This window comes from Artemia franciscana, chromosome 2 (genome assembly GCF_032884065.1).
Source record: "Artemia franciscana chromosome 2, ASM3288406v1, whole genome shotgun sequence".
NCBI lineage: Eukaryota > Metazoa > Arthropoda > Branchiopoda > Anostraca > Artemiidae > Artemia > Artemia franciscana.
Window position 1 is genome coordinate 25,953,663 of NC_088864.1, and position 15,881 is coordinate 25,969,543.

The window sequence follows — 15,881 nt, forward strand, 5'->3', positions numbered from 1 at the left end:
AAATTTTTTTAGCATAAAGAGCGAAGTATTTATCTCCTCCTAAATACCTCTCTCTTTATGCTAAAGTATTTTTAGAACCCCTCATATGCGTAATAATCTCTGTTTGTTTTAAGTTTTAATGCTTCTCCTTACTTTCAATTGAAAAAACTTTTTCATGTTTATATTTTCATTGTTTTTTTTATAGTAATGCTAGAAAGTCCTGCGCCCTTTTCATTGAATTTTTCTTCCCCCATGAAATATTCCTCCAAGGAAAGATCCTCCCATATAGCCCCCTCCCCTGAACCCCACACCCAAACCAAAAAAATCCCCTTGATAACGTCGGTACACTTCCCAGTAACTATTACTATGTGTAAACATTGGTCAAAGTTTGTAACTTGCAGCCCCTCCCCCAGGGACTGTGGGGGGTAAGTCATCCCCAAAGACATAGTTATTGTGGTTTTCGACTATGCGGAACAAAACGGCTATCTCAAAATTTTGATCCGTTGACTTTGGGAAAAAAACGAGCGTGGGAGGGGGCCTAGGTGCCCTTCAATTTTTTTGGTCACTTAAAAAGGGAACTAGAACTTTTTATTTCCGTTAGAATGAGCCCTCTTGCAACACTGTAGGACCACTTGGTCGATACGATGACCCCTGGGAAAAACAAAAAAAAAACAAAAAACAAATAAACACACCCGTGATTTGTCTTCTGGCCAAAAAAAACGAAATTCCACATTTTTGTAGATTGGACCTTGAAATTTTTTCTATAGGGTTCTCTGATACTCTGAATGCGATGGTGCGATTTTCGTTAAGATCTTGTGACTTTTAGGGGGTGTTACCCCCTATTTTCCAAAATAAGGCAAATTTTCTCAGGCTCTTTTTCAGTAACTTTTTATGACAAAGACTAAATTTGATGAAACGTATATATTTAAAATCAGCATAAAAATCCGATTCTTTTGATATTTCTTTTAGCATCGAAATTCCGTTTTTTAGAGTGTCGTTTACTATTGAGCCGGGTCTCCTTACTACAGTTCGTTACCACGAACTGTTTGATTCCCATATTCGGTTAAGTTTCACTCTAATTGTTATGGGAATATTCCAACCCGCTTGGAAGTGCTTCAAGGTGGTGTTCTTTCACCGTATCTTTTCAGTATTTGTATCGCAGTGTGTTATACAAAATTATGCCCTTTCTTTTTTGTAATTTGGTAAATGTCTTTGTATTGCATATGCGGATGATATACTTCTAGATCTAGCCGTTCTAGATCTAGCCTCTCGAATTCCGTATCATCTATTTCAAAACATTTCAAAACTGTTGGTCTGTCATTGAATATTGATAAGTGTGAGTGACTAGTCTTTAATGCAAAGTCTATGCCCATTTGAAATCCGCGTTCTAACTTCTCCATCCATTGTGTCTCTGCGGTGGTCAAGCATTCATATTTATTGGAATCTACTAGCTTTTAGGATCAATATTGTACGGCATATTAAAGAAAACTAAAAGCGGGTTATGGTAAAATAGTAGCTAATCGTGGTTATTATTATCGAAAAGCGCTTGCATTGCTATACACTAGTTTTTGCGACCATTCAATACTTTTCCTATCTGGTATTTCACCTATCCTGAAAAAAAGACAAGATCTGGCTGAATTGTGTATATTATATTTCCGCTATTTCAAGTTTCTGTTTCATCTACCCCGGTCTTATAGGAAAAAGAAAATAATTCGGTATTTCGGGGCTTCTGACATTATTACTCCTTTGCGGAAGTTAGGCTCAAAACTGGAAAAGGGTTATATATTTTCTCTGGGCCCCTTCCACCTCTTAGTTCGTTTATTTTCCCATTAGTTTTCACCTGTTTTCGCTTTATAGTTGTGTTATCTCTTAGCAATTCTTTCGTTAGTTGAGTTATGGTTGTGGTATATATGTTTTATCGCTCGTATAGTTGCGTTATTTTCAAATATACTCCATAATATACTCCATAATAGAGAGGGTCCGAACACCCAGCATTGTATATTAAGCTCTGAATTTGACGTTTTTTTCTAACGTGACCAGAATCGTCCTGCGCCCTGCGCCCTTTTCATTGAATTTTTCTTCCTCCATGACATATTTCTCCAAGGAAAGATCCTCCCACATAGCCCCCTCCCCTCAACCCTACCCCCAAAACCAAAAAAATCCCCCTGAAAACGTCTGTACACTTCCCAATAACCATTATTATATGTAAACACTGGTCGAAGTTTGTAACTTGCAGCCCCTCCCCCAGGGACTGTGGGGGAGTAAGTCATCCCCAAAGACATAGTTATTATTGTTTTCGCCTATGCTGAACAAAATGGCTATCTCAAAATTTTGATTTGTTGATTTTGGAGAAAAAATGAGCGTGGGAGGGGGCCTAGATGCCCTCCAATTTTTTTTGGTCACTTAAAAAGGGCACTAGAACTTTTCATTTCCGTTAGAATGAGCCCTCTTGCAACATTCTAGGACCACTTGGTCGATACGATGACCCCTGGGAAAAAAAACAAACAAACAAATAAACACGCACCCGTGATTTGTCTTCTGGCAAAAAATGCAAAATTCCACATTTTTGTAGATAGGAGCTTGAAACTTCTACAGTAGGGTTCTCTGATACGCTGAATCTGATGGTGTCATTTTCGTTAAGATCCTACGACTTTTAGGGGGTGTTTCCCCCTATTTTCCTAAATATCAAAATTCATTTTTTTAGAGTTTTGGTTACTATTGAGCCGGATCGCTCCTTACTACAGTTCGTTACCACGAACTGTTTGATACTACTACCACTGCCATTAAAACAAGGGTATTAAGGCAAAAAATCTGGCATATATAGAAACCGTATGGAACAAAAAACAATTGTAGTGGTATTGTGGTTATTTGCGCTAATTCAAAGCACACTTTGCCCACCCAGGTTGTCAAGCGGATGCATCCGAAATCCTTCAAGTACGGTTGATGGTATTAAGCTGAATCTTTCAAAGTGTGCTGAAGGGGATGTTGAAGAAACCAAAGGTGATATGCGCATACTGCTACCAATACTGCTACAGCTATTTATTGCGCAAGCTAAGGATATTAAGGTGAAGTTTCCAAGGAATATTTAGGTGATGTTGAACTAAATCAAAATAAACTATGAACATGTGGGCTTTCAAAAAGGTGACAAAGCAATATCTGTAGAACAACTTATATTATTAAGTTAGACCTTTAAGGGTAAGTTGCGGGGGATTTTGAACTAGCCAGAACGCACTATGCGTATAATTTTAATATTTCCACTGCAGTTACTGTAATTCATGACGCTAAGGCTATTAAGGTGAAACTTTTAGGGAACATTTAGGAGGAGTTTCAATTAAACAAAAAAACTCCGTGCAAGCAGGTTTTCAAAGAGCATACAAACCTGAAACTTTTACAGAAGCTAATTCGATTCAAAATTAAAAGTTCTGGTGCCCTTGTTAAGAGTAAAAAGATACTAGAGGGTAAGCAACCCTTCAGTAAAGCGCAGATTATGTCCTGGTCTTGAGAAGGCATGGGGTTATCAGCCCTACTCATGTTAATTTTTGCTCGTTTTTTAGTTTGACTCGGCTGTTTATTGTAATTTCTGTCGTTTTGAGTTTCATTTACTAACTGATAGTGATGTGTGGTAGTTTTACGCTTGGAATATTATTTAACTCTATTTCTACTCATTTTTGGCTTAACGGAGCTCTTTACTTTTCTAGAAAACCTTGTTTTGAGGAAAAAGCTTTTTAAATTAATCCCTAAAATACTTAAAGCAGACAATACAAGAAAAATATTGGGAACAGAAGCAACAAATTTATTTTGAAATTTAAATCTAATTTGAAGAATTTTAAGATGAGAAATTTAAGTTTAAAGAATTTGAAAAAGAAATGAGAATCGACAACACTATCATGAAAGAATAACAGACACTTACTTCGAGAGTGTCATTCGTTTCTGAAGATGAGAGAGTCTTCCAAGCAACTACAATAGCATCTATAGGTACAATCAGTATGGGAATGAGCTGGAAAAAACATCCAAATTGTTTAATCCTCAAAGACCATAGTTGCAAATGAGTTTCTTGTCTCCAAATCCACAATTCTCTGCTTGAATTTCTAAAGGTTGTAATTGTTAAAACAACAAGGCCTGTAAAAAATAAATTAAATTGATATAAAAGATGGAGAGCCGAAACATACGTAAAGAAGACTTTAGGTGGAAACAAACTTCCATAAGAAAATATCTCTTCCCCCCACTTTCTCTCTCAGAGACATACTGACATCAACAATTTAAAATTTAAATTCCAACGTTAGAAAATTGAATGGATGAACTCGTTTATTTCTATGATATTTTTCTACAAAAAAAAATGCAATAATACTGTACTTACATAATCTTTTATTGGTCAAGTAAAAACTAACTGCTCTATTTAAATAATCAGATATTCACTCCTATGTACTACACAAAGAAACTTACTCTAAAAGCTTTCAAGATGTAAATCAAGTCCTTGAATAAACAGAAAAATGTACAACTTTGTAGCCCTTAATTTCATATGCCAGGACAGCGATAAAACTAAGTCCTAAGGTACGTTGAAGAAAGGATACAGTCTTGCGCAAACAAATCAATGTTAGACCCTCGTTTAGAACATATTTCCTTGTAATTCTTTTTCAGAGGCAACGCTATGGCGTTCCCTGTAGCAAAGGCCATAGGGCTGCTTTGTTCTATTATTTATCTATTATACATCGTATGGAAAAGGTGGTTGTATAAACTTTTGAGGAGGCATATTTGATTCAAAATTGAAAGTGCTAGTTCCCATTTAAAGAATAAAAAGTGATCGGAAGGCAACGAGCCTCAATGACTTCTTTTACCCGAACGCAACCGATCGAAATTTTGAGATAGCCATTTTTGTTCAAAATAATCCAAAGATAATATAACAATACATCCAGGGTTGACACAATCCCCTAGAGCCCGGTGGCTAAGGTGGTAAGTTACGTCCCAGGGTCTTACAACATTTTTATAGAAGAGATGGGCGTATAAACCTTGGATGAGACTCACTTGATTGGAAATTGAAAGTTCTAGTTCCCTTTTTAAGAGTTTAAAGTGATCGGACGTTATCTATCCCCCTATTACCTTTTTCCCCAAATGTTTCCAATGGAAATTTTGAGACAGCCTTTTCTCCAAAATAGTCAAAATATCATACAACAATGCCTCCGAGGTTGGCACAGCTCCCCAGAACCCGGGGCAAAGGCTGCAAGTTACAACCTGGAGGCATATGGGTTTCTATGGAAGCGGTTACTGTATAAACTTTGAGGGAGGCTCATTTGATTGGAAATTGAAAGTCCTAGTTCCCTTTTTAAGAGTAAAAAGGGATGAGAGGGCATATAAATCTCCAGCACGCCCTCTTTTCCTCAAATTCATCGAGACAGCCATTTTGTTCAAAATTGTCCAAAGATCATACAACAATGCCTCCAGGGTTGAGATAACCCCCCAAAACCCGGGAATAAGGGTAACAAGCCATAGCTCAGGGGCACATAAGGTTTTTATGGAAGGAGGGGTCGTATAAACTTTGAAGAAAGCTCACACCGAAGTCCCCCAGACCTCAGTTTGCTCCGCCCGGCTGAAATTCAGTTTCTGCAAAAAGTGTAATTCAAGTATCCAAAGAGACAAGTCAGTTTTCTTTAGTTTATCTTTGCCTTTATGGTAATATATAACTCATTTTTTAGTTTTAACAATCATTTTCACTTGATTTGGGAAAACTGGCTCTAACTTGCCCCCCCCCCTTGAGGATTTTGACGAGATTACGCCCCTGCTTTTTCCCAAAACGCATGCGACTGAAATTTTGAGATAGCCATTGTGTTCGATATATTCCAAATATCATATAACAGTGCCTCAAGGGTTGACAGAATCCCCCAGAGCCCAGGAGCAAGGGTTGTAAATTATGCCACCTGGGGGTATAAACTTTTTATGAAGTCTCATAATGCCTCATTTCCCATAGGAGTCTCATTTGCCAGGAAATTGAAAGTTCTAGTACCCTTTTTAAAAGTCAAAAGTGATCTTAAGAAAAAGTGATCAAAAGTGATGTCAGATCAAAAGTGATGTTAAGAGTCAAAAGATCGACGAAATTGTAAATAAAATTAACAGTACAGTGAATAATAATAAGACTATCCATTTTCTATTAAAGAAAGACCAGATTTTTTAGTTTTATTTGTAAAAACCTCTTTTCCCGATCATATACCAGTGTCTCTAGGGTTGACAAAAACCCCCAGACCCCGGGGGCAAGGGTTGAAAGTTATAACCCAGGGGTAGATAAGGTTTTTATGGAAGGGGTGGTCGCAAAAACTTTGGAGGAGGCTTATTTGATTAAGAAACAAAGAAACTCTCTTTTTAAGAAACAAAAGTGATCGGAGGACAACTAGCCCCCCAGGCCCTCTTTTCCCCAAATGCGTCCGATCAAAATTTTGAACAGAAATACAATTTTAATCTTTAATAGTAATTTCTTTTTGTTTTGAACTTGAATTATTACAGGAATTTACTTTTGCTTATAATAAGTTTAGCTATATAAGTTTAATATAAGGTAAGCTATAAAAGTTTAATATGGTCTGTACTTTTTTTTTTAGAAAAACTATTTACTTTTCGGAAAGATTTCTTTTTTTTTTAGTTAATCCCAAGAAATGGGCAAAATCAAAGGAATATATACGTCTTATTGAATTTAGTTGGCTACTAAGGAGGCATTTAAAATTGTACATTTTTACTGTTGCTAGTATTTTCCTATGACAAGATAGATTACTAACAATGTAAAATAAGTAAATGCAGAAGCCGAGCAATATAAAACAAATTAGCCTATAATGGCACCCGGAGATATTCTCCCCAGCGAGATGAACTTCATGTGATGATAATGCGACATTTTTCGCATTAGTTTTCCAAAGGTAATATATTTACAACTTATTTGACCGGATTTGCTATAAAGGACATTTAAAATGCTATAATTCTCAAAGTAGTCAATCAATTCAAGACACCAGAGTAAAATATTACCAATTGGTAGAAAAACACTCCACACAAGAACGAGTAAAGGATTGACGAAATGCTCTTTCCATCCCTTGTTTTCCCCAAGCACAGCTACAATAGAATCACCACTGTAAGGTGTTCCACGCACTACCAAAATTGCAAATAGCAGTGTCACCACCAAAATCATGTTGATCCATCCTGAACCAAATAAAACATCCATGAAATGAACAGCAGCAATGCCACCCTAAAATTAGAATTGGTTCGTCAGCCTTTATTTGATGAAACAAATATAGATATGCGCTACTTGGGGGCTCAGAATAATTAAGCTTAGTAACTAGCTTCCAAATAAGGAAGCGAAAACTTAATTCATTATAATTTTAGCCTTCAGTAAAGAACTAGTCAAGACGTGACATATTGCACATTGCTATATGTATGGTTTTGCGAGCACCCAGAGAAAGTGTTTTTTATTATGAATGCGACAGGATACACCAAGAAAAACAAATTTAAAATAGAGTATCCTAGTTTACCATCATTCATACGCCCATTACCTCTTTCAGCTGAAATGTTAGTGCCAGTTTTTAAATAATTCATTAGAAATATAAATAAAGCCCATTAAGTATCAAAACGACACCTACACAGGTTTGGTGTCGAAGGACTCCTTTTGTAAGTAGTTAGAGCAGCATGAATTCGGTGATATAGGATCCCCCCCCCAAAAAAAATGTCACATCTATTGTTACCAAGACTACACAAGAAAAGCATGCTTGAAAAACACGAAATTGCTTTCAAGTCATAAATTGCATTCCTACAATCGTACTTGATACAATAGTTAGTTATCCTTTTAATTAGGTGATAATTTCAGACTATGCAACTAAATGGGGATTATCCATCGATAGCTCAAAATGGAGCTTAAAGTGTGTCTTTTCCCAAATTGAATAATTGATTTGCTAAATTATCGAATGCACCACTGAATCAGCTGTGCAGAGCTCAAAATGGTCTGCTTCCTCCCTGGGTGGTAACGCGAGTTGTTCCTGTGTATACTGATATAAAGAATAGTTGATCTCTTGCCTAGTTAAATGAACAAACGGATCAGCCGTGTTGACCTTAAAATAGTATGTCGTACGTCTTATCCCTGAGTAGTAATGCGGATATAACACGTATTCCTGTGTTCGTTTTCATTTCTTTTTTTTATGAGACAACTGAACTTGTGAGAAGATGTGTGTGGTCCAATTACTGCCAAAATTTGATTTTAAGTCCTGGGGGCCGACAATTCTACATCTGCCACTTTTAGGCAGAAAATATGTCATTCCATTCCTGCACATATAAATGGATCGGATGATAATTGTTAGATATTCGTCAATTGGTATAAACTACACAAACTATATCATTTTGGGGTTTTCTAGCCTGTAAATTTAAAAGATAAAAGTTCAAAGGGGGCCAACAATCAGAAATTCCTTAAAGATGAATATTTTTTCGAAGCAATTACAGAAACTCATAAGAATACTTCGTTGGCATTCAAAAACGTTGTAAGATTTTCTCTTGAAACTGCGCGAGTAAAACTCTCGAGCTACTCTTGGAGATGTACACAAATCTTGTTAGCAACATGAGCATTAAGTCAATTTTTAATTTTTTTTTTTTTACATAGTCACCTTGATAGCTTCCCGGAAAATTTTTCTTATGACCGGTGAGCGACTCCGCTGAGGCTTAAAGAAGATAGACGCATGGAATCAAGATAGGTAGGATGTACATAGGATTGCCGAAATTTGTAGAAGTATCAACCGAGAATTCCACAGGTTAAGCAGTCAAGATGATAGAAGATTCAATAAACGAAAATTCTAAGCTTAATATGAGTCTTTACCATTTATTAGAAAAAAATTACTATACTTATTGGAATAACATAACTTGTAATACCTAATGTCAAGGTTTGTATGAATAGAAATATTTATTTTGAACAGTCTTTCTGGTAACTATTGAAGTAACAGAGGAAAATTCTAGTTATATTTTTTATCAAAAGACCTAAATATGTATTTAACAATGTAATTGTTATATATTTTGTAAACTGGGTTTTAAAATATTACTAAAATTTTAATTTACCAAATCCAGACGCACTCAAGTCTAATCGACAACATTTGCAAACTTGAAACGTTAGCGTTGTTTTTCTTTTGTTTTTATTCGTTTTGTTTTCTTACTATGCAAAACCTGAAATCATAGAAATCAAGCCATAATTAGTTAATTTAAGAGCTACAATTAGCTAATTCATGCCAGTTGGGTGGCAGAGATTATTGTCAGCCTCCGTAAGAGATTCGATCTGAACCCTTGATGTACGCATCAGGGAATAAGGTTGCAACCTGGTCATGAGGTCAATTTCAACCTTCACTCGACTGGGATATGTGATATCCTCTTGAAAATTTCTACCCGCTGAAACAAGGGTAATAATCCCATAAATTTCTTCTGGGAGTACTTGACAGCAGAGGTGAGAAATGCCAAACCTCTGTAGAATAGGTTGAGCCGCTAAATCCAAAAAAAGCGACTAGACAGAAAGAGATTTCAATCAGTCCATTTAATCCCATCTAAATCAACCATTTAATCCCATCGAATTAGGTGATAGCTAAACCAAAGCGCTAAACATATATATATATATATATATATATATATATATATATATATATATATATATATATATATATATATATATATATATATATATATATATATATATATATATTGTAAATTAGCACTCCAAAGGGGTATTAACTAACACAATAAACTTTTCTGATGTCTGGCATTTTGAGATACAGTGACAATGTAACGAGAAGTTAGTTAAAAACCTGAAGGATATAAAAATAGCCGACATTATTCTGATTTTTGTTAATGTATGTTAGGTAAATAGCACAAAAAGTATAAAATGTTATGAAAATCACTTTTAAAAATTAGTGCCACCGTCTGTCCTCCCCAATCCGACTTATTTGGGTTAAACAGAGTAATTTAAAATTCGTTTTTATTATTGGTCTTTTTTATTTTCATTGAAAAAAGGAAACAAATCTCCAAAATTATCGCATCAAAGAAGAAGTTAATTTTAAATTGAATATGAGAAGCAAAATATTTATTAAAAAGGTACTTGTAAACTCACTATAAATTTTTCGAAATAAATCTAGCAAAAAAAGAAAAAGATTGTTTAAAGGATGGTGCATACCATTAAGATGTATTGCTATTCTTCCGTTACTTCATTCAATTACTATCCAAGAATAAACCGAAGTTCTCAATTTCTTGAAGGTTTTCGAAAAAATATAGGCTTTGTTTGTTTGTTAACAAGGTTTAATGAAAAATAAACAACGGAACGAAAGAAAAAACAAACAAGCAAGCAGCTTTACTAAATAAAGGTTTGTACTTACACTGGTAGCAAATACAAGACTCCCTAAAAAACCAAGAATTGAAAGACCCAAAGCAATTGGTGTTTCCCAGTCAACTAGCTTCTTCCTGTTGATAGAGATTAAAGCGGAAATTATGCTTTGCCACACAATTGCCTAAAAATGAAATACCAGAAATACTAACAAAAAGAAACTATTTCTGTTTTTCAAATACGCAAAAATACGAAAAACAGGAAAAAACTGATATCAAGTTGTTTCTGGTTTAGAACTAAAATGTAACGGTCAAATCTAACAGCTCCGATTTTATTCTGTTGTTAAGATCTCAATTTTTTTCCATACAAATTGTAAAGGTGTACAAAAAGAATCATTATGGAAATATAAAATTTTCCTTTCTCTTATCACTCTTCTTACGTATGTTTCATTAGATCATTCGTTTAAACGAAAAGCCAAGTTAAAAGTTTAAAATTTTCACAATAGTAGTTTCTTACGCTGTTTACTCCGAGTGCAATTCCAAATTCCAATATTGTTTTTTTTTTAATTTTATTTATTTATGGTTAAAAATAAAATGAGCCACCTACAGTAATTCTACAAAAAAATAATAAAGAATTAAATTTAAGTCTTTTTTAAAGAGAAGCTAGGGCTCTCTTTTATTTAATTGTGATTCTTTTTCTCTGGTATATATATTTTCGACAGTTCCAACATGTTCAATATCTTACGTGCTTTTTAATAATTAATCGTCATCTACTGATCCAGATTTCAGACAAAAACTGTTCTTCCGTAAAGCAAAACAATTTAAATTGGGCTTCCAAGATTCAATAAACACATAAGCAAGTGGATATCACTTACAAAGCCATGTATTGCCACAGGGTCTACAAACAAAAGTATTAGTAGTAACCATGATAAGGCGTATCCCACTCCAGCTATCTTCAGCCAAAAACCCTAGTACTCATACAAAAGTCGATTTTTTGTTAACGCTAAACTCCCACAATCTTGACATGGTGAGTCCAACGATACTGTCAGAAATTTTCCACCTGCTGTATTTTCAGGAGGTACGATCTTGTATCTACAGGGATTAAATGAGATTTTCCTGTTTCTCAACAGCCAAAACCTAGTACAGATATAATTAGAATTACAAAACCTAGCATTTTCGTACAGCAGAAAACAGACTGGCAATGACTGGAAGAAAAGATAATTCGGAAAACCTTTCGACTATTTCTCCCGTTCCAAGAAGGAAAATATCCTTATTTTGCGATATGCTCGACAACTTAAAAAATGCATATACCATCTAATAAGATAAAATATAGATTTAAATAATAAGACATCAGAAATAGGAAAGGAACCTATTTCAGTATAAACTATGAGTCACAGCTATAGTGATACTAGCTGTTGGGGTGGCGCTTCGCGCCACCCCAACACCTAGTTGGTGGGGGCACTTCGCCCCCCCCAAGCCCCCCCGCGCGCGTAAGTCATTACGCGCCATATTAGTTACGCGCCATTGTAGTTGTGTCCCTGTGTCCCACCTGTGAATATAGATAGATATATATATATATATTTTTAACTACGTAAAACTTACGAATATACAACATTCTTGGCTGTCCCATTGTCTGTGCATATAAATAGATTGTCAGGTTTACCGACTCTTGAACATGCAACATATAATTGTCCATGGGAAAAACAATCTGTATTCAGATCTATAACTCATTATTCTAATGATTGCCCTTGAGCTTTGTTGATGGTGATTGCTAATCGAACATTCCCTGTGTCCCCGTCGTCATTTATATATCCCCCTGTGCCCCCCGGCGTCCCCGTTGTTGTTTTTTCCCTGTGTCCCGGTCGTCATTTGTGTCCCGGTGTCCCAGTCTATAATTTCTCTTTGAGTGTCGCGGTCGTCATTTATATTCCCTGTGTCCCGGTCGTCATTTTTGTCCCGGTCGTCATTTGTGTTCCGGTGTCCCGGTCTGTAATTTCTCTTTGAGTGTCCTGGTCGTCATTTATATTCCCTGTGTCCCGGTCGTCATTTGTGTCCCGGTGCTTTGTTGATGGTGATTGCTAATCGAACATTCTTTGTGTCCCGGTCGCTTTCTCTTTGAGTGTTTCGGTCGTCATTTATATTCCCTATGTCCCGGTCGTCATTTGTGTCCCGATGTCCCGGTCTGTAATTTCGTCAGTCGACAAACATGACGTCAGTCGACACACAAACATGACGTCACTCGACACACACACACAGACAACTCGTTTTTATATATATAGATAGATATAGAGAAATTGGAGACCTACTAAAAAAAAATCTTGAAACTCAGAAACTTTTGGTTTTGTTTTTATCGGCCTAAAACTTCATAGATCAGAACCAATCACACAGTCTTGAACTTTGCATTCTTAATACTGACCTGTTGCTTCAAATTTCACACAGCAGAGCCAACGAGGTTTTAAGCCTCCCGAGACTTAGCGTCCTCTCTCTGAACACTCCCCTAAAGAATAAAAAGGATATGCCTCCTAACCATGTTTCGAGTGTCTTAACGCGTTCTTTGGGCCAGAAATGCGATTTACATATTTCCCAGAAAGGTTCTGTGACCTTTTGTGAATATTCTGTTAACTCAAAAAAGTATAAATTTGGTGAAGAAAAAAGGAAATGTAAAAAAGCAAAAAAAAATTGTTAGAAATAAGTCTTAAGAAAAAAAGGTGTTATCTTAAAGACTCTTGACTTTACATGGATAGTTTTTTTTGGCAGATACTTTGTTCACATGACTCTAGCTTAGATTCGAAAACCTCTAAGTTCATGACCGCAGACAGTGGGTTCCAATCGACTGATCGAAAAAGCTAAAACTGATTGGCCTTAGAGTGTAATAGATTTTCGTTTAAATTATTAATGTCGTCAGTTAAATGTTGTTATGATTGGACGGTTAATTACAATTGTAAAATCTATGTAAAATCATTTCTAGATAATATTTTAATTAAAAGTTAATTTCTATTTGAAAAGTGGCTTTCAAAATAATATTCTGGTATTATTTAAAAAAAACAGAAATTAAATAAAAAACAAGTTTTTCCAACTGAAAGTAAGGAGTAGCATTAAAACTTAAAAACGAACAGAAGCTATTACGTATATGAGGTGGTTCTCCTCCTCGTCAATACCTCGCTCTTTACGCTAAAGTATTTTTAGTAATTTCAAAGGAGCTAATTATTCTAAGTAAACAGCCTTAGTAAATCAGAGGCCATTCTTGAAGAATAGGAACACAATTCGAACTTTAGCGTAAAGAGCGATGTATTGACAAGGGTGCAAACTCCCCTCATATTATGTATATGAGGAAGTTCGCCCCCTCGTCAATACCTCGCTCTTTATGCTAAAGTTCGAATATTGTTAAATAATGGCCGACATAAGCAATAATTTGTTTGTGTTGTTTTCTAGCCAATCTTAGCATTTAATTTTTATCTTAAGCAACTTCATAATTATGATTTTTATGTGATAATAAACTCATTTTGTGGTTGTTATTAAAAAATAAAGTTTTTTTTTCCAGCTGAAAGTAAGGAATAGCTTTAAAACTTAAAACAAACATAAATTATTACGTATACCTTTTAAATATCTTTTCTTTCATTCATTTCAGTCATTTGAGAATTGCTCAACTTGTGACTTTCATTTTCATAAAAATAGTTTCGACCTCTTCGGCCGTTCTGTTACTATGCCTTGCAAAATTAGTTCCGCAAATATAGCTAATTTAAGCTACGTGGGAAATGTTTCCATGAAGAGATTTCTCATGGGGGAAGGGGATTTTCCATGGAGGGGGCTGGATTTCCCGGCATTATTTAAAAAACGATCAACAATTAAATAAAAAACAAGTTTTTTTGACTGAAAGTAAGAAGCAACATTAAAATTGAAAAGGAACAGATAATATTACATATATGAGGGGGTTCGTCTCCTCGTCAATACCTCGCTCTTTACGTTAAAGTATTTTTAGTAATTTCAAAAGAGCTAATTATTCTAATTAAAAGACCTTTGTGATTCAGGGGGCCGTTCTTAAAGAATTGGAACATAATTCGAACTTTAGCACGAAGAGCGAGGTATTGCCGAGGGGGGGGGGTCTCCTATATCATGTATATGAGGATGTTCGCCTCCTCGTCAATACCTCGCTCTTTACGCTAAAGTTCGAATTTTGTTAAATAATGGCCGGCATAAGCAATAATTTGTTGGTGTTGTTTTTTAGCCAGTCTTACCATATAATTTTATCTTATACAATTTCATAATTATGATTTTCATGTGATAATAAACCAAAGATATTGTATGTCTTCTTCTTGTGGATGTTTCAAACAGTTCGTGGTAACGAACTGTAGTAAGGAGCGACCCGGCTCAATAGTAACCAAAACTCTAAAAAATTGAATTTTGATATCAATAGCTACATCAAAAGAATCGCATTTTAATGCTGATTTTAAATATATAAGTATCATCAAGTTTAGTCTTACTGATCAAAAGTTACGAGCCTGAGAAAATTTGCCTTATTTAGGAAAATAGGGGGAAACACCCCCTAAAAGTCGTAGGATCTTAACAAAAATGACACCATCAGATTCAGCGTATCAGAGAACCATACTGTAGAAGTTTCAAGCTCCTATCTACAAAAATGTGGAATTTTGTATTTTTTGCCAGAAGACAAATCACGGGTGCGTGTTTATTTGTTTGTTTTTTTTTTTGTTTTTTTTTTTTTCTTTTCCCCAGGGGTCATCGTATCGACCAAGTGGTCCTATAATGTCGCAAGAGGGCTCATTCTAACGGAAATGAAAAGTTCTAGTGCCCTTTTTAAGTGACCAAAAAAATTGGAGGGCATCTAGGCCCCCTCCCACGCTCATTTTTTTCCCAAAATCAACGGATCAAAATTTTGAGATAGCCATTTTGTTCAGCATAGTCGAAAACCATAATAACTATGTCTTTGGGGATGAATCACTCCCCCACAATCCCTGGGGGAGGGGCTGCAAGTTAAAAACTTTGACCATTGTTTACATATAGTAATGGTTATTGGGAAGTGTACAGACGTTTCCAGGGGGATTTTATTTTGTTTGGGGGGGTGGGGCTGAGGAGAGGGGGCTATGTTGGAGGATCTTTCTTTGGAGGAATCTGTCATGGGGGAAGAAAAATTCAATGACAAGGGCGCAGGATTCTCTAGCATTACTATAAGAAAACAATGAAAAATAAACATGAAAACGTTTTTTCAAATGAAAGGAAGAAGTAGCATTGAAACTTAAAACGAACAGAGATTATTACGCATATGAGGGGTTCTAAAAATACTTTAGCATAAAGAGCGAGGTATTTAGGAGGAGATAAATACCTTGCTCTTTATGCTAAAGTATTTTTAGTAATTTCAACTATTTATTCTACGGCCTTTCTGATTCAGGGGTCATTCTTAAAGAATTGGGACAAAACTTACGATTTAGTGTAAAGAGCGAGGTATTAACGAGGGTACAAACCCCCTCATATACATAATAAAAATATAAGCTTATGAAAGTTTGTTACGTAAGTTAATTCTTAAGTTACGTATATTTTTTACTAATAAAAACGTTCGTTAAAAATTAAAAGTTCTAGTT

At 35.4% G+C, this 15,881-nt stretch overlaps 1 protein-coding gene across 1 annotated transcript in view; it reads right to left on the minus strand.

Moving 5' to 3' along the window:
• LOC136039342 (sodium-dependent transporter bedraggled-like) overlaps positions 1-15,881 on the minus strand; it is a 129,232-nt gene that overhangs the window by 20,796 nt on the left and 92,555 nt on the right. Inside the window, exons 14-16 of the mRNA XM_065722977.1 lie at positions 10,341-10,472; positions 6,979-7,195; positions 3,890-4,098 (exon numbers count right to left, since the gene is read on the minus strand). Of these exons, the coding sequence (XP_065579049.1) occupies positions 3,890-4,098; positions 6,979-7,195; positions 10,341-10,472 (558 nt within the window). The remainder of the gene's footprint in view (positions 1-3,889; positions 4,099-6,978; positions 7,196-10,340; positions 10,473-15,881) is intronic.